This window comes from Pelobates fuscus, chromosome 11 (assembly GCF_036172605.1).
Source record: "Pelobates fuscus isolate aPelFus1 chromosome 11, aPelFus1.pri, whole genome shotgun sequence".
Classification (NCBI taxonomy): domain Eukaryota; kingdom Metazoa; phylum Chordata; class Amphibia; order Anura; family Pelobatidae; genus Pelobates; species Pelobates fuscus.
In genome coordinates, this window is record NC_086327.1 from 114,069,178 (window position 1) to 114,087,872 (window position 18,695).

The window sequence follows — 18,695 nt, forward strand, 5'->3', positions numbered from 1 at the left end:
AATAAGGGTATATTTGAGTAGTCTCCTAGCAACGCTCGGGGGGTGATTCTGGCTTTCGGGTGATCGTTTATGAGCGAGAGCCTTTAATATCCCGTCTCGTATTCAGCGCAAGTGTAATTACCACGAGTTCATTAACGCTGCATGGCTCGGATGGGGTTTGGGATATATGCTGAAATGGAGTGGGGGCTGGGAGCAAATCAGACGATTCTGCCAGCTCAGTATTGACTTGAAAGAGAGACTTTTCTCCGCTCCTCTGCCTTTTATCTCCTGATAACTGGTGATCGTTTTACGTAAATAGACCGGGGCGGACTGATAGGGACGCTTTCATTTCACACTTCAGATCCTCGCAGAATCACACACCCTTGGCTTTCAGTATTTATTTAACGCATATCTACAAAATCAGTATTTCTGTAATTCTTATCAATACTAGAGATATTTTCTTTAATATAAAAGCTTTGTATTCCGGAGCGGCTTTCTACTTTTGGGAAATATATGTCAAAATGTAATTCAAATAATGTGAACCAGGCCTACACCAATTGAATAACAAAGCAACAGTCTATCGTTATTGCCTTTGCTAGGATTAGTGGTTTACATACATTTCAGAGGTACATGCAATGTTATTGATTCAGGCACTTACCAGTATTAACAGTTTGTGTTCTTTTTGGATAATTTGTGCAATCTCTATTAATATAGATAGTTTTTTTGGGAAGCAGATATTTTCAGATACCTTGTTTATGTCCAGTAAAAAAACAAAGAAAAAAGTTACCTGCGCTCTTTCCCAAATCCCTATGTATATTTAAACAAATGGAGGTTTTTAGTTACCTCCAATGGCAATGAGACCTTGTTTATGTCGCTCATTTAAGACAAGGTACACCACGTTTAATTGTACATTTCATGGATGTACGTTCACATTTACGTTTATTTCCGATCATTGTCATGTGATCTGTTGACAGGAAGTAAAAGAAATGTTGCTATTGGCAATTTTCTGTTCCGTAAAATGTAAAACGTCACACTCCATCGTTGTAAATGTTTATGATTCCACAGAATGTGGATTGATAGTAATAATATCTGTTTTTATATTGAACTTTGAGCAAATTGTGTAGGTGGTACATTAACCAACTAGTTATTTCAACCGCTTTAGTTTATTTTTGTTTTTGTTTTTTTAATTTATTTTGTTTTTATTATTTTTTTTTTTTTAAATGACAAAGCAATACCTATCAATACATCAATACATTGATACATGTTCACATATACAAAGTGCAGAGTACCCAATGCATGTTCACAAATATATAGACATCAAGACATCTACATTGGCTCTAAACAATATTCCGTGCTGTAAGCGCATTTGATTTCACTGGTCTTTAACATGTTATACATTCCATATAGTGGACATTGGGTACTAGTGTGCGCCCCATTGAGGGAAATGGACATGAATCATAGTACATGTACCTGGACTTCTTATGTTATGTGCTATAATCCTTGTGCAGGTTTGATTTATCGCAGTGAGCACAGCATATGGCCTTGTCCATGTGAGCATGAGATTCCTGTCTAGTATTTTAACATTAAAACAAACCAAACTAAAATAACGATCACATTTATAACATCTATCACATCCATTGTAATACCTATGTGTCACCGGACTAATCGTGGGGTGTAGTGCCTTCAATGAACCTTGATTTAGTTGAGGGATGTCTTGACCCGGCTGGGTGTTCTAAGGTTGTCATAGTGGGGGCCTTTAGACCGTACGAGTATGTCAGTAACTCAGAAGGATTTTGCTAATCTATATATTTGAAGAGTCACTGTGGTGTCCTTTTCATGAAGTGTGTCCATGGTTGCCATATGGCTGTGTATCTATAGTATTCATCTAATGAACCCCATCTAAGTTCCTCCATTGTATGAAAGTATTTGTGTACAAGTCCCTCCTAGAGGGCTGTATTGGCGATTTCCATAGACCTACCACTATGGATTTGGCTGCTGTCAGCATGAAGTATAATAAGGAGTGCTTGAGTTGTGTTCATGGTAGTTTAATGTGGAGGAAAAGAAGTGTCTCGGGGGTTGTGGGGGATGTTCGCTTTCGTTACTGTATTTACGGTATTCCATACTTTTTTCTAGAAGTCTGAAATCAGTTTGCACGACCACCAAATGTGTTGAAAAGTCCCCTTGACTTCCCCACATCTCCAACAATTGGTGGTTGTGGTTGGGTCATATCTATGGATATCCACTGGGGTGGTGTACCATTGTGAAACAAACTTATAGTTAATTTCCTGCTGAGGGATGCTGGAGTGGTAATGAAAGATCGCTTTAAAGATAGTGATCCACTCCATTTCACTCAATTTGGTTTCTAAGGAGTCTTTCCATAGTCTGGTAAAGTATGGCAACTGCGAGTGTCGCTTTAGTCTTTTAAATGGAAAAGTAGACTTGTTCAAATGTTGTGCCATTAGTGTTGCTATTTACTGCCATTAGGAGTGTAGCCACTACCTGTGGAGCTTTTTGGAATTCTCTATCATGTATTTGCATACACTAATTTCACATCTTTATCCTTTCGACATCATCTTGGCCCAGGTCTTGGAGAGTTATGTCTATGGGTGAACACAATAAAAGACTTTGAACTCCTGGAGCCAACATAGGTTTCCCGTAATAATGGTACAACTGACAGATATAATGTTATATTACAGACATGAATTATCTTCCATAGCACAAACGGCAAAGGAACTTGACTAGAGAAGACTCCTTACTCCGACAATCCAAATTAGCAAAGAGTGTAGAACATTTAGGCCAATTTGAACCGGAGGCCATGTTTGTGGTGTACTTCCCGTTAACCCTCGTTGTTACTCCACTCTTAGCCATTACAAATGTGACCTGTTTGTTATGAATGCAATGAAGTGTCAGTGGGATGGACAAGGAAAGGGCAGGATCTTCCATCATTCTTAATGTATGACTCAACTCATGTCTCTGCGCGCTAAAAGAATAGTATCCGTTTTGTAGAAGCAAAGATACAGAAAAATATAATTGCAAATAGCATTAACCTTTTGCCCTACAATTGAAGCAAAATGCAAATTAGCTGCCGACTATGTGTGCTTTCTGACAGGAGATTAACATGTGAATTTGTTAGCCGATCTTGCATTTATCCCATAATAAAGAGCTTCACGTAGCATAGTTTCTCCATGTATTGACTTCCAGCGACCTTGACATTCACAAAGGCTTGTTACATTCGTGCTAAAAGGAAAGTTTATTACTTTGAAACAAGAAGTAAAAAAGTTCAAATGTTGAATAATAATAATAATAATAATACCGCTGAAATATTCAAAGAGCTGACTTGACAGGTCTTAAATGCTCATATCAAAGCTGGGTTCATGAATGCGCCTGTTTATTCATAATTAAAGGCTATGTGAGGCAACAATGTTTAGAAGGTGCATTCTGATTGGCTAGTATTATTAGCCATATTCATTCAGTGTTAGAACATCAATTTAACACCTTCTTTGCAGACTTGGCTATTGTTGCCCTAGCAGTTGAATCTAATAATAAAAACGTCATTCAATAATTGTACTTTATTTCTTGGTAAAAAATGTATACGTCTCACAAAAGTTGTGTTTTTTTCGTTCTAGTAATCTAATTTCATAGCCATTAGTGTGTGCACTGGCATATTTGATTTTTCTCTTGACTCAGCTGCCAACTCAGAGCTATACATTTTTATTTTATTATTTTTGTTCCAGAATGTGGTTCTGGTACAGATGGGTCTGGGTCTGGCGAGGACAGCGAGTGTGAACAAGATCGCTGTAGGCGTTACGGAGGTTCCTGGGACGAGGATGTAGAAGACGATCGATGTGTCTGTGATTTCACTTGCCATGCAGTGCTGCGTAATTTGGTAAGAATACTTTGAGAATTATTCTTGCAGTGCCTAATGTAATCATTTTTTTGAAGGAACCAATGTGCAAATGCATGCACTTAATATTTCAAAATAGTTCATTTGAAATAGAATCTAAATAAACCAACATTTATTTCTTTAAAATGTACCTGGTGTACGACAATGGCATAGTATGATGTGATAGACAAGGTTACTCACTAAACTCCAAATTATTCCAAATTTAAACTAAAAATATTTGTCTTAAATAACGAAGCTGTGACTTCGGCAAAGTTGGCAAAGTTTTCCATATCAGCTATTTTTGCCTTCATTTTGCCATGAGGATTTTAATTTAGTACGATACAGAGAGTCAAATTTTATATTTTTATGCTTGCCAAATTGCTAGCAGTCTAATTGTTTATGTTTTATTTATGTATCTCTGCTTCAGAATGTTCAGAGTGAATAACAGGCTGCCTTTCTGTTTATCTGGTGCAAAAACTTGAATTCAGGGTTTGAATTTTTTCGCATCTGCATACCTTGTCGTCTGTACTTAAAGGACCACTATAGTGCCAGGAAAACATACTTGTTTTCCTGGCACTATAGTGCCCTGAGGGTGCCCCCACCCTCAGGGACCCCCTCCCGCCGGACTGAGGAAAGGGTTAAAACTTACCTTTATTCCAGCGCCGGGCAGGGAGCTCTCCTCCTCCTCTCCGCCTCCGATCCTCCCTTTCGGCTGAATGTGCATGCGCGGCAAGAGCTGTGCGCGCATTCAGCCAGTCTCATAGGAAAGCATTTACAATGCTTTCTTATGGACGCTTGCGTGCTCTCACTGTGATTTTCACAGTGAGAATCACGCAAGCGCCTAGCGGCTGTCAGTGAGACAGCCACTAGAGGATTTGGAGGCTGGATTAACCCTATTATAAACATAGCAGTTTCTCTGAAACTGCTATGTTTATAAAAAAAAAATGGTTAATCCTAGAGGGACCTGGCACCCAGACCACTTCATTAAGCTGAAGTGGTCTGGGTGCCTAGAGTGGTCCTTTAAAACGTTCCACCGTCAATGTAACGGGTTGATAAAAAATGCAAGTGCAGTACAGGTGTTACTCTTTAGCCGACGAACATTCATTTGTAAAGTCCCATCAGGGTTAAAGGCAAACTTCATTATCACCAAAGCAGTTGATGCAGTAATAGTTTAACATTAAATACAATGTCTAAAATAACCTTTTCACAATCACTCCCTCTGTTATATTGTTCAACAAATTTTTGCGTGATTACTGACAGCCCTATTTTAAACAAACATGCCGATAAGACCAATCTCTTGTTGACCTTTCAACTGGTGCTGCATGGCATTATTATCTGAATAACTAACTACGCGGTTCCTTTCCTTTGCAATAAATGTTAGTAAAGTGGCTTCAAGTACATCACATTTTTATGCATACCTCCTAAGAGTCCCTATTTAGCAGGGCCAGTCCCTATTTCGGGTCTAAATCCCTCTGTCCCTCTTTTCTATCCTAATGCCCCTGGTTTCTAGGATCTCTTTGTTGTTGATGTGTCTGGGTATATAACAGAGCTCCACAGCAATAATACTCACAGTAATGTGTCTGGGTATATAACAGAGCTCCACAGCAATAATACTCACAGTAATGTGTCGATAAACTACAATAAATGTGTCTAGAAATCAGTTAGTGTAAGCAACATACACTGTTCTTCTTCTAAATTACATTTATCTGCATAAATTATAAGTAAGTCTCCTACGCTTTCTCAAAAAAAACCTTCCCTTAATCACACCACTAAAATTAAAGTGTCCATCTTTGTCCATTTCAAATCTTGGGGGTATGTTTAAGGGTTTGAAACTAAATTAAGTACTTTTTTAAATATTATATATAATTTGTTAAACTATATATAGCTTTATATTGACTGGTTCTTATTTAGTATTATTCTATTTTGTTACATGGAATGCAAACACAGCGGAAAAAAATATCTAAACTTACATTACTTTGTTTGATAACTCTAATGATTATATTAAATAGAGCTGCCCAGAGCATTGATCCTAAAGGTTCGCTACTAGTAGCTCATGTCTCTGCAGAATTAATGCCATTAATTACAACGATTGGCTGTCTGTCATCGAACCAAGGTTTCATTAAGTGTTCAAAGTAAAGAATCTGTTGCTGAACACCGGAAAAACAACATCATTCTACTGAAAGAAAAAGGGACTGTCTAAGCCCCCAAATTGCTTGGCCTTAATGAAGTGGTTTTGGGGTATAGATGCTTTTCCTGCAACCTAGCAAATGAAAATGGTGTAATTTCTCAGAAACAGAACTGTTTACATTTTGCACGTTCCACACCTGTCAGTGGTTTGGGGCTAAAATAGAGGCAATTATTAAATCTATCTGACACCTGGTTTCAGCATGCAAGAAATGGTGATGGCTTATGCTGTGTGCATCCTATGCTTCTCTATGAGAAACATTGAAATCAATACTTCTCTAGTAGAGGCACTCGATTGGCCAATTATGACAATTGCTGCACATGCGCAGTATACCTTCAGTGCATGTGTATGAGAAACACCTGACAAAAGTCATTATTCTTAAAGACTTCATATGTGGAGCATTGGGCTATAGTGAAGGGCCTGTCCTGGAAGAATAAAGGTAAGTTTAAAAAAATTTAAAGTTTTGCAAATAAACCAAAAAGGCAACAATTTAGCTAAACAGTCGTAAAACCCCCCCACAATATTTTAAACAGATTATTTAAATAGATGGGTTTTTAGGATTTTGTAAAGCACATTTTATTTATTTAAAGAAAAAGTTAAATCGTTAGCTCCAATTTAACCTGTAAAACTTCAAGCATCAGCCATTTACGGTATTGTAGTGAATTTGCAATCATATTGAAATGGATAAAGTAATGTAAAAAAATGCCTGTTTGTTGAAAGCCAATCGGTGCCCATTCAGGTGGAGCCACACATTCTAATCTTCCTGTTCCAATTACTGCAGGTATGTGGATCTGATGGCGTCACTTACTCCAATGAATGCGAGCTGAAGAAGACTCGCTGTGAAAGGCGTCAGGACCTGTACGTCGCAGGACAAGGCCCTTGCCGGGGTGAGCCAGATGGGATTATCATACGTTTACCGTCTCCCATAATCTCTTTTCTCATGCGGACTGTTTTATTTTCTCCATGACTTGCTGGGATCTCTGATAGCGTTTCCTACCATTTGTAAGCCTTGCACATTCCTGAGCAGAATTTCTTGGCAAAAATTCACTGCAGGATTAGGATTATTGTCATACAGCTGACAAACAACAGTAAGCAGATGAGAGGCTTATGTATGTGAGAAGCCTTAAATATGAAAGGCAGCATTTAACTGTTTAGCAGCTACAGACCTTACAACAAATCACTTTTTTCCAGGAGCTTTTAGCATCGGAAATCAGTTTCTATTTGTTTGCAAAGAAAATGGATGCTTCCCGTAAATACAGTTTGCATGTAGTGCATGGAAGGTGACATTTTGCCTATCTTTAGTCTCCCCACATTCTGTCATTTTTACAATCTTTGTTCCAACATACTTCTATGAAGCCTCAGGTGCTCAGAGCACCTGCCTTGCAAAGTCTTCTCATAGAGCTGCATTGGGAAGGTTGTGATTGGACAGCCACAGAAAATCTGGGCGTGGTTAGAAGGGGAGGGCTTGCAAAGGCAGCACACAAGAAAACTGCAGGTTTTGCAAGCTATTTTTACAAATACCCCCAATGTAAAAATGCCTAAATAAATGCATGCATGTTTTCATTTAGGGTATAGCTATTAACCAGTGCTTTTTATTTATTTTGTATTTGGGCAGTGGAGTTTCCCTTTAAGTGCTGCTGATCTTACATCCTTTCTTCCTGGTGCAATGTTTACCTATTATCTGCACATATTCATAAATACTACTGGCCGATGCTCCAACCAAAAATAGTTAATTTCAAAGACAAGTTGTACTGAGAGATTGCATGAGCAAGGCATAATAACAATAAACATCTATCCAAATAAACATCAATCCACACCCACATTAATGTTTCAGTCCTCCCACCTTCTGTGTCGTTTTCTCTCTTGTATTGTTTAAACTTCTGTACTCGTATTTTAGACCACATATTCCTTCTTCCTAGGCTAATCAAATTGTCTCATTTGATTATCTATTAATGTTCACTCTATTCTCTCTCCTCTTTTTTTAAACTCCTTAATTTTATCATCCCCTACTTAAAGGGACACTATAGTCACCAGAACAACTACAGCTTAATGTAGTTGTTCTGGTGAGTATAATAGCTCCCTTCAAGCATTTTCATGTAAACACAGCCTTTTCAGAGAAAAGGCAGTGTTTACATTGCCCTTAGGGACACCTCCAAGTGACCACTCCTCAGATGGCCACTGGAGGGGCTTCCTGGCTCAGCGCTGCACAGTAGGCAGCCCTGACATTCAGCGTCCCCACGCTCTGCATGGAGACGCTGAATTTTCCTAATAGAGATGCATTGATTCAATGAGGAGGTCCTGATTGGCCAAAACGGCATTTGTCCCCGCCCCCATGCCGATTTGCCCCAAGCATTGGATTGGCAAAAAAATCGGCCATTTCGATGATGTCACAAAGGGGGCGGAGCCAGCGCCAGAAGATCTGTGCTGTGCTGGAAATAAGGTTAGCTATAAGCTTTTATAGGGGGGGGAAAGCCACCTAAATGGTGGGTTAACCACTATAGGGTCAGGAATACACGTTTGTGTTCCTGAACCTATAGTGACCCTTTAATATTAGCCCTTATTTTCACAGCTCTCCAGGAGATGAAACGGTTAAAAGTTTATTATATTATTAAATGTTTCCTAATTGCCCCCAGGGTGAAGAAAATAGTTGATAAGATTCTTTCTCTAGCAAACTCCTGGAATAGAAAAAAACAACCCACTAATTCCCAAAGTAGCAAACACAGACTCAAATGTTACATTTCAACTTGATTGCTCGTTTTACAATGCCTGTCACATCAAGGCGCCTACATACCAAGATCCACAGAAAAGAAATGTTACTTTTAAATTAATATACGGCAGTGTTAGACTCCATTGTGTTAAGTGTAGCTAAATATTAGGTTTGATTTTCTTTTCAGTGTCTGACATCTGTATAAGAATCATGTTTTTTTTGACAGTTTTTTCCATGCACATAATTTTGGTCAGTTTCCAAGCATGACTTTTATGATATATGATAAGTTAATTCGTTTGTGCTTTTGATTTTGTTGGTTCGAAATCATCAATCATCTCCAGCTTTTAGCGCAAATATACCTGGCTGTGCCAATAAGTGATTCTTGCAATGTATGGGAGAATGAACTTACTGTATAAGAAGTCACGAAAGGTCAGATTTTCTTGTAAATTCTGGTAATTGTAGTTATTTCATATATTATACTCTAGTTTCAAATAGAGTGATGGCTAAAAGGTCTAAGATATATTTTTTATATATTATTTTTTTTACAAATGTGGAAATTTTAGCTTGGTGCGTATTGTCTTGTGTCATTGACTACTGATTGTCCAAGAGCCGAACTCAAGGCTCTGGTTACTGTAAAGTTGAGTAATTGCAAAAATAAATGAGGTAGAGGCCCAGAAGGCAGGTTGCTGCCAATGGAGGTGTTTGTAGTTGGTCAAAAGGTGTCAGTGGTGCAAGGTGAATTGTAACTACTTGATTTGTTTAGGTGAATTGTTATATGTGTCTTATATTTGGGGCAGGCCAGAATAGACCCTTGAGGTATAAAATGTTACTTTCTATATACTTTTTTTTTGTAAGACCTTGAGGAAATGTTGGTTATTGATTAGAGGACTGTACTTTATTTAAAAAAAAAAGAAAGATAAATTAATATGCAACTCATGGTTGCTCTGACATTTGAACCTTCCATATCCAATTAATTGTAGATTAGACAACTTGCCGTGATTATTTTGGTCTGAACCTCAATAGATGGAATGTGTAAAACATTCCAATCCATGTTTATATTCATAAACTGACAACCGCTGCTGATTACCATATTTCTCATAATGCTTTTCCAGAACCATATTTAATTAGTCCTCTTTCTACCAGCATTGTAGAAAATACCTTCTCCCAGGCAGGGATTTTGTTTTTGGATTGCTATTTCATAAAACATTATTTCCCATCTCTTTATTACCGAAAGCCCCATATCCATGACACTTTGGCATCGGCAGACCAAAACTACCTTCATACTTGTCAAGGAGCAGAACTGAGTATGGTTACTCAACCCCAATTCTTATTTGCAAACATTCAACCCAGCTAATAAACATTCTGTCTCAAACATCTCACTTCTTCACACAAGTGATACATCAGTCAACACCATGACAACCGTACTACATACAGCACTCACTTGGTATATCACACATTTCACACTCGATTTACCACCTACATCAAATCTAGTACCCACAAGGTACCTGTATCACAACATATACTGGACATCCAAAACTAACAACAAACTTACCTGATGCCCACTTCGAAGACATTATATATACAGCAAATATATGGCACCCATACCAGTGCATCATAAACAAATCACTATGAAATCATGGCATGCTTGCACATTGGATAGCTGACATTTAAAAATGTTTAGGCCCAGATCTGCCTGGGAAATGCATGGTCATAGGTTATCCATGTTTCTTTTTGTACCTTATTATATAGAAGGACAATAATTGACAAGGATTATATGGATACAATGCAAGAACTGAGCTTAGAATGCCACGTAGAAGATACTATAATTTACAAACCCACTGTTTTATACCATCATGTACTATCATCTTCCAACACTAATGATGAACTGTTTCTATATTATTGATGATATTTATGGAGAGTCAACATACACTGCAGTCTTGTTTATCTGCTTTACAAGGGGACATGACTCCTGGAGTGCAATCAGACCATTTTCTTCTCTTTGCAGTTACTACAACCAGCTCTCCTTCCCTGGTTCCACACTGCAGTCAGACCGTGTACGGCTGCTGTCCTGACAATATCACTGCTGCACTCGGTGTTGGTCTGGCGGGATGCCCAAGTAAGATACCTTAGGTCACTGTTTGGCTTAGAATCCACACTCAAGCTTTGGGTCACAGACTGCTTTGTTACACAAACAGATGGAACTTTTAATGTTTACTATCTCTGTTATAATACTATTTTGTTTTAAGTGAGCTGTAACACCGTAGTCCTTTATTAATTAATAATTAATGCCATGATATTAAGGGGTTTGTCTAAATCACCGTCATTAGTGGGTTAAGATGCAGCAATTGGCTTGTATCTGAAATATCTCATTTTGATACATTCAAAATGTGTATCTATACCGATTTGGAGGGTTCATAAAATAGTAAGTGAATAAACTATTAAGAATATAATAAGCCCTCAGTCTGCTGTAAAATACAGGCTTTTGGAAACTATAAATTTGAAGAATTACTTTCCCATTAAGACTTATTATTTATTATTTTCATTATTTTCCCGCTTCTCAATGTTGTCTAAAACTTATTTTCCAACCAAGTGCCACTAACATAAAACCTTTATTTATCAACAAGCACTCCTACTAGCAACTGCGTAAATTAAACGGGTAGTGAAGGGCCCTCTGCTCCCCTTTCGAAGTACCCCACGGGATACAAGTACCACTTAGCGAGAAATTCTTTCTAGATTACCATTCATTCAGTGCTGAGGGGGATGGCTACCTTCACCTTGATATTATCAGATACACTCATTCAAAGCACTTGCCAACGCACGCTACTTATCGGAGAAACATTTTCATTTTCACCTCTTTGACCCATAACCTGCAAATGCTTAAAAAGATAAATAAATAAATAAATTGGAAACAATGTGCAAATCTCAACCAGCCACAGTTTCATTATATGCCAGACAATATAGCTGGCAAATGGGGAGATATAAGTCCGGAGCAGCTGTTCCCTCTGCCAGCCTGTGATATGTAAAATAAAGCTTAGATCATCTCCTACTCCTTTGCTTGTGATGACGCATGGAATACAGTTTGGATATATGGCTGTGAAGTGACAAGCACGCTTGCTTTAATGCACATGTTTCATCCAGCCAGTTGAAGATTAAGCCACTCATCCCAAAGTCGCAGTCTATCCTACAAATGTGCCATGCCTTAGTTGATACCTCAACAGATGGAAATGGATGTATGAACCGTTCCCACTAATGCCAGGGTGTAGTTGCTGTCTTAACTGTGTAAGTGCTGAAATCGGGTCTAAAAGGAATCCCGGTTGCATATATTGCCAATTGTTCTTGGCTCAATATTTTCAATATTCCGACTGTTATTATGGGGCAGAATTCTAGTCATATGAAGTACAAGTTTTACTAATTGACATTGCTTGCAGTGTTCAGGAAGTAAAACCCTTAAATGATTAATTACTTTATTCCCACAAAGACAATTCCATTTGAGGAACTCTGACAGCAAAGATTTAACTCCTACTGTTCCTAGTTATTGTTTTTTACAAAGCATGAGTATGACCTCTTAGAGGAATGAGGCTGTACCTCTCTACAGGGCAAATCACCAGATTAACCGATGACATTCAGAGGTGGAAATGCAATACATTTACTCTGATTACCTACATGTCCTCATTAATGTCATCAACATCTCTCTGACCTGGAGTAGAAATATATTCAAATTAGTCCTCTAATTCTACACAGATTACAGATGCAAAATACCTTCAGTGACATAAACGACGACTGTCACCTCAAAAACCTTTTTTTAGTGTAATAATCCTTCCATCTGTTTTTACTAAAGATGACTAAAGATGACCTCCCTAAAATAGCAGTTGTAAGCCAGGAGATGAACTACAAAGCTTGATGTCATTTATTTCCAGTAATAATAATGTATAATGACATTTTTCCTTATGTCACTCTTTGGGGCCTTTTTTGAAGGATACTAACCTCCATACAGGTCCCTAATTTAGATTCCTTCTATTTCCGCAGGCAGCTGTCAATGTAACCAGCATGGCTCCTACGCAGGTACCTGTGACCCCACAACTGGTCAGTGCTCTTGCAAACCTGGGGTGGGAGGACTGAAGTGTGACCGATGTGAGCCCGGATTTTGGAACTTCCGAGGCATAGTGACTGATAAGAAAAGCGGCTGTACTCGTGAGTAACCTTTGTTTGTTTTGTTAAGTTGATATGTGCCATGATATCACCATAGCGATTTGACTGCATAGCTTTTCTTTGCATCTTTCTTACGACATCTTATCATTATTATAATATTACAGTCAAAGATTCGCAACAGAGAATGGGACTCTGGGCAGTAATACACTGCAGCTTATCAGTCTTACATTGCCACATGGCAAGAATAAATAGAGAGATACACTGGTAGAGCCAAGTAGCTTATTCACACCTTAACCACACTTGACAGCTTAAGAGCAGACATGTTACTGTTACTGATGGTGTTAGTGCAAAGTTTGAATTGGTTCTGTTTCTGTTTATCTTTACCGTATTATGTTCAGGGCTACAGATAATGTTCTAGATTTTGCACGGCCACAAGATAGACCTCAGCTGTTGTGGAACTACACAAGACATAATGTATTGTACGCCTCAAGATTGTTAAAGAATCATGGGAGTTGTAGTTCTTCAACAACTAGAGGATCTACAGTTTGGCCACCAATCTTATAGGAGGTTCAACCACCTGTACAACACAGAATTTTAAGGGGACACTTCAGCTTAATGAGGTTGTTCAGGTGAGAACTATAGCTCCCTGCAGCCTTTCTCATGTAAACACTGTATTTTTTTTGAAAATACAGTGTGTACATTGAAAGCTAGGAACACCTCCAGTTGCAGTCACTCAGAATGCCACCAGAGGGACTTCGGAGTTGATGGAGGCATAGTATGCCTCCATCCACTCAGATCTGCTGTCAGCAGAGCACAGGGCAGCACTGTGCACAGCATCCTGTGATTCAGTATCTCTTCCCTCTGCATGCAGACACTGAACTTTCCTCATAGAGATTCATTGATTCAATTCATCTCTATGAGGAGATGCTGATTGGCCATGGCTGTGTTTGAATCATGCTGTCTCTGCCCCTGATCTGCCTCTTTGTCAGTGTCAGCCAATCCTATGGGAAAGCAATGTGATTGGATCAGGCTACCACATGTCAGCAGACTGCTTGTTTTTCTGTGTCTAACAGCATGCAGATTTACAACTTCAGGCTTGAATACAGTAAGATTCTACTATATTTATGGAGGCATGTGGGGCCCAGGGGGGCTAGATGGTGGTGTTAACACTATAGGGTCAGGAATACATGTATGTGTTCCTGACCCTATAGTGATCCTTTTAATTATTTTTTTCCCAGTGTGCAGTATTTTTTAAAGTGCATATTTTGTAATTTACATTGTCATCTAATCACATACAATCGAGATAAAATGAGAACACACTTACACACTTACACCTTCCAAAAAAAAAGAAAATGGCACAATTACATTTTTTTTTGTAGACCTGATTTTTGTTTTACTTGGCTGATTTTAGTGCCAGTGTAGTGACACTGACAGTGTATTTCAGTTGTTTCTTGATGTTGCAGTCATTCACAAAAGATGAAATCTCACTTTATGGCCTTCGTTAAATAATAGAAAGAAAGGTAAATGGGAGGTCGTGTATAAAGAGAAATTCTGGAACAAAGTTCTAAAAGTGGAGCAGTCACCATGGAAACCAATGGAACGCTTCTACTGAGTGTGTTTAGAACTTTGACCCTCGAGTATAGAATCTGCATTGTACTTGTTTTTTTTTTTTGATCAAAGAAATATAAGAACAAGTCAAATGGTTTTTTAAAAAATGTATAACAAAAAGAAAGCATAAATATATTTTTAAAAAATGCTTTAGTGTTTTGTGGCTGCTCATTTTCTCTAGAGACCTTTAAACCCCAAACCTTATGCATCATTACGTGCTATGCTTGAAAAAAAGGCAGGCATTCCGTTTGTTAAAGCAATATTCTTCAAACCTTCCCACAGGATCAGTCTGGAGGCTAGGATAAAATTATATATTTGCTTGAGCACAGGTGAGCTAATCAGCAATATGAATATTTCCATTGATGCACCTCTGCATTAAGCATCTGTCATAGTAGCATTGGGAGGAATGGAATTGGGAATAGGAGGTAGGCAGTGCTATGGTGGTGACGATCAGCAGATGGAATGGAGGCACGTCAGCCCAGTGAACATTTGTGCCAAATTGAAGGACAGGATTCCAAACTGGCCAGCTGTTGAAGTATTCTGCAGAGATGTGCACTACATTGGCCCTAGGCAACGTGCACTGACACTACAATGTATTTTGACCTTCTCTGCTCTACCAATCACTGGCTCCAAACAAGTGCTCTTCTGCCTGGTCCAAGAGACTTGTGGAGTATGGCATATCTCGATTGATACATCCTTCAGGAATAGCTGCATTTCCTTTGCTCACCTGCATCGCCAGCTTGTAAATTTATGAATGTCACAGATATCTGAACCCTTACTAGAGAGATACGCATACTTCTAACTAAATGGTAATTGCCAGTGGAGAAACCCTATTGTAATGGTAATACTTAAAAAAAATAAATTAAAAAAATAAACCCATATTTTTAAAGTCTGCATTCAACCTGCTACAGCTCTGAATTTAATATGTTCCTGGCCTTCTTTTAGAAAGCTTAAAACATACCCGAGTGCAAACGCACACTGGTTGCAAACGAATGCCATAGGGATCTCCTCAATTGAAAACTACTGTCTTAAAGCAAAGCACGAATGAATGAAGTTCTTGCAAACTTTTCAACAACCGTATCGCTTTCTGCAAAATGGCATTTGTATTGATCTGAAATCTTCTTAACACTGTTTAAGGTTGTGATTAAAGTTTAATGAGTAAGTAAAATAATTAACGATGGTTTGTTTTACCTAAAAGACACAAACGAAACGCTCATCTGTAACCTCGTAATGTCCCCATTCTAATTGTATTTGACTTAGAAAAGCAACCATTTAGATTTTCTTTTAATAAGGTTGTAAAACTAACTGATAATGCATTGTTAATCATGCATTTCCACAGGCAAAATACATTATGCTAAAACTTTCAGTGTAGCTATAATTTTGGACACAGACTGTTTTTTTAGAATAGTTGTCCTTAATCTGAGAATCCCGCTGGATTGTAAGAGCCTTAGGCATCGAATGATTCAGCTGTGGAAAGCCTAAGGCATGATTCTAAGTGACATAATGGGAGTGTAAGGAGCACAGACATGATGGATGGTTGCTTGAGGTCCCCCCTGCTAACTGAGGGTCTAGCAGGTACTGACAGTAATATTGAGGTTCTGTAGCTAGGGGACCAATGTTACTCAGCCTGTAATAACATTTCAAAACCATTTATTGGGTTGGAAAATAATGTACAGACACATACTCCCTTGAAAACATGGTATAAATAATAATAATGTGGGACATTTCAACAGGCTGTAGAATGCTGACATTTGTTGAGTAAAACTTGGTTATGAGCATTGTTTTACTCTGATTCTTTTCTTTGAATGAGAGCTTTTTTGGTTATTGATTTTTTAAGAACCACATTTAAGACTTTATCCTGGAAGATGGTGGTTCTAAATATAGTCCTTTATGGTCAACAACAGAACACAATTCTTTTCACATAGACATGCCAATAAAGATTGATATTTTAGATAGTCATGATGTATTGAAGTTTTAAAAATTGTACTTGTAATTACTTAACACCTTTATTAGTTCCCGTCTTTAATTATTTAAAGTCTATTGTGCTGTTAATATCACATCTTATGTCTTTACTCTCTGACAGCATGTAACTGTGATCCAGTGGGCGCCATACGGGATGACTGTGAGCAGATGACGGGACTATGTACTTGTAAGCCCGGTATCTCAGCATTAAAGTGCAATGAGTGCCCTGATGGACGCAAGCCTGGCCTAACGGGCTGTGAGAAAGGTAAATAAGAAATATGCCAGGGAAGATAATTCCTCAAAGAGAATAACCTCGGTAGTTGGCAGAACTGAAAACGTTGTGGGTTATGTATAAACATAAATTATGGATCAATATTCTAGATGTAAGGCAATCAACAGGAGCATTGCTACTTTGGGGAATTTCATCCATAATAGCTCTTAAATGGAATCTGTCACATACAACAGTCTGTTCGAGGACTGAAATGTTGACAATACTGAATGTATTTTGCTTTCATTCAATACAATTCCACCTGTTATTGTATATACTTCAACCGGATGTTTGCACCGTGGAATAAGAATTGCATTTGAAATCTCTGAGTGCACCGCACCGGATATCTATCTATGTGTCTGTCTGTATATCTATATGTCTGTCTGTCTATCTGTCTCTCTCTCTCTCTGTTTGTCTATCTTTCTATCTATCTGTCTATCTCTTTCTCTCTCTTTTTATCTATCTATCTATCTATCTATCTATCTATCTGTCTGTCTGTCTGTCTGTCTGTCTAGCTGTCTGTCTATTTATCTATCTCTTTCTCTCTCTCTCTGCGTCTATCTATCTATCTCACGCACTGTTTGTCTGTCTATCTATCTATCTATCTGTCTGACTCTTTCTCTCTCTGTGTTTATCTGTCTATCTATATATATAGCTATCTATATTTCTGTCTATAATCTGTCTGTCTGTCTGTCTGTCTGTCTGTCTCTCTCTCTCTCTCGGTTTATCTATCTATCTAGCTAGCTATCTCTCACTCTCTGTTTGTCTATCTATCTGTCTATCTATATATCTATCTATATATCTAGCAGTCTATCTGTCTGTCTGTCTATCTATCTATATGTCTATCTATCTATCTATCTATCTCTTTCTCTTTCTCTCTGCGTTTATCTGTCTATCTATATATATATATATGTCTATCTATATATCTATCTCTTTCTCTCTGCGTTTATCTATCTATCTGTCTGTCTGTCTATCTATCTATCTATATGTCTATCTATATATCTATATATCTATATATCTATCTATCTCTCACTCTCTGTTTGTCTGTCTGTCTGTCTATCTCTTTCTCTTTCTCTCTGCGTTTATCTATGTATCTAATGAATATTATTAATAAAATAAAGAAGTAATGACCATTAGGATACATTATGTGCTATGGAAGGTGGTATTGGCTCCAGATGCTTCATTAAACTCCGGAAGGTAATGGATACTTTATAAGTAACAGCTGCTTTACATATGGGATCTGACAGTTATTGTTTACATTAACGGGACTTAGCCTGAATGATAACAGGTTCTTAACAGCTGCATGGAAAAACTCAACTGCATTTCGTTACAGCATATTTTAACTCAGCTTATTAAAAAATATTTTTTAAAATGTATACGTCAGAATTGTAACTGATTTTCAGCTATGTATTTCATTTTTACGATGAAGCAAAGGCTTAAAACAAACTATTTTTCTCCTCTATGATCAGTGAAGCAAATCATGATTTTATGAGGCATTTTAAATTCTGTGCACTTTCTCGTATGACAATTAACTTCCGGCTTGCTCCTGAATGTAGGGTTTACTGCATTAACCTAATGAAAAGTTAAATCAATGCATGGTCATAGAAATGAATTAACAAAGTGTGCGCAAACACAATACCGTTTGAGTATTGAACCCAGGGGGCATCCTATCCCATGACTACAGCATACAAGTCTGGCTGTTTATATGTGAATTCCTTAAAATTATAGTCCTCATAATTCACGCCTCACCACTGTGTGTGTTTGTGTGTGTGCATGCATGTATAAAATTATGAAAATGTATATTTTCAATGCATTCGCCAGTATCACCGACATCGCTAAATTCTAACACGTTTGTGTGCCTTGCATTGTTTGAATACCATAGGCATAAATATTCTAACCAATATTTTTTGTTTTGACCCTGGCACCGACTCCTTTAGCATCAAGACAGATCACA

General features: G+C 37.9%; 1 protein-coding gene across 11 annotated transcripts in view; it reads left to right on the top strand.

The window, feature by feature from the left end:
• AGRN (agrin) overlaps window positions 1-18,695 on the top strand; it is a 379,838-nt gene that overhangs the window by 297,884 nt on the left and 63,259 nt on the right. For all 11 annotated transcript variants that reach the window (XM_063436014.1, XM_063436017.1, XM_063436016.1 and 8 more), the window contains 5 exons: window positions 3,714-3,865; window positions 6,829-6,934; window positions 10,760-10,870; window positions 12,781-12,945; window positions 16,595-16,738. In XM_063436014.1, coding sequence (XP_063292084.1) covers window positions 3,714-3,865; window positions 6,829-6,934; window positions 10,760-10,870; window positions 12,781-12,945; window positions 16,595-16,738 — 678 coding nt within the window. The remainder of the gene's footprint in view (window positions 1-3,713; window positions 3,866-6,828; window positions 6,935-10,759; window positions 10,871-12,780; window positions 12,946-16,594; window positions 16,739-18,695) is intronic.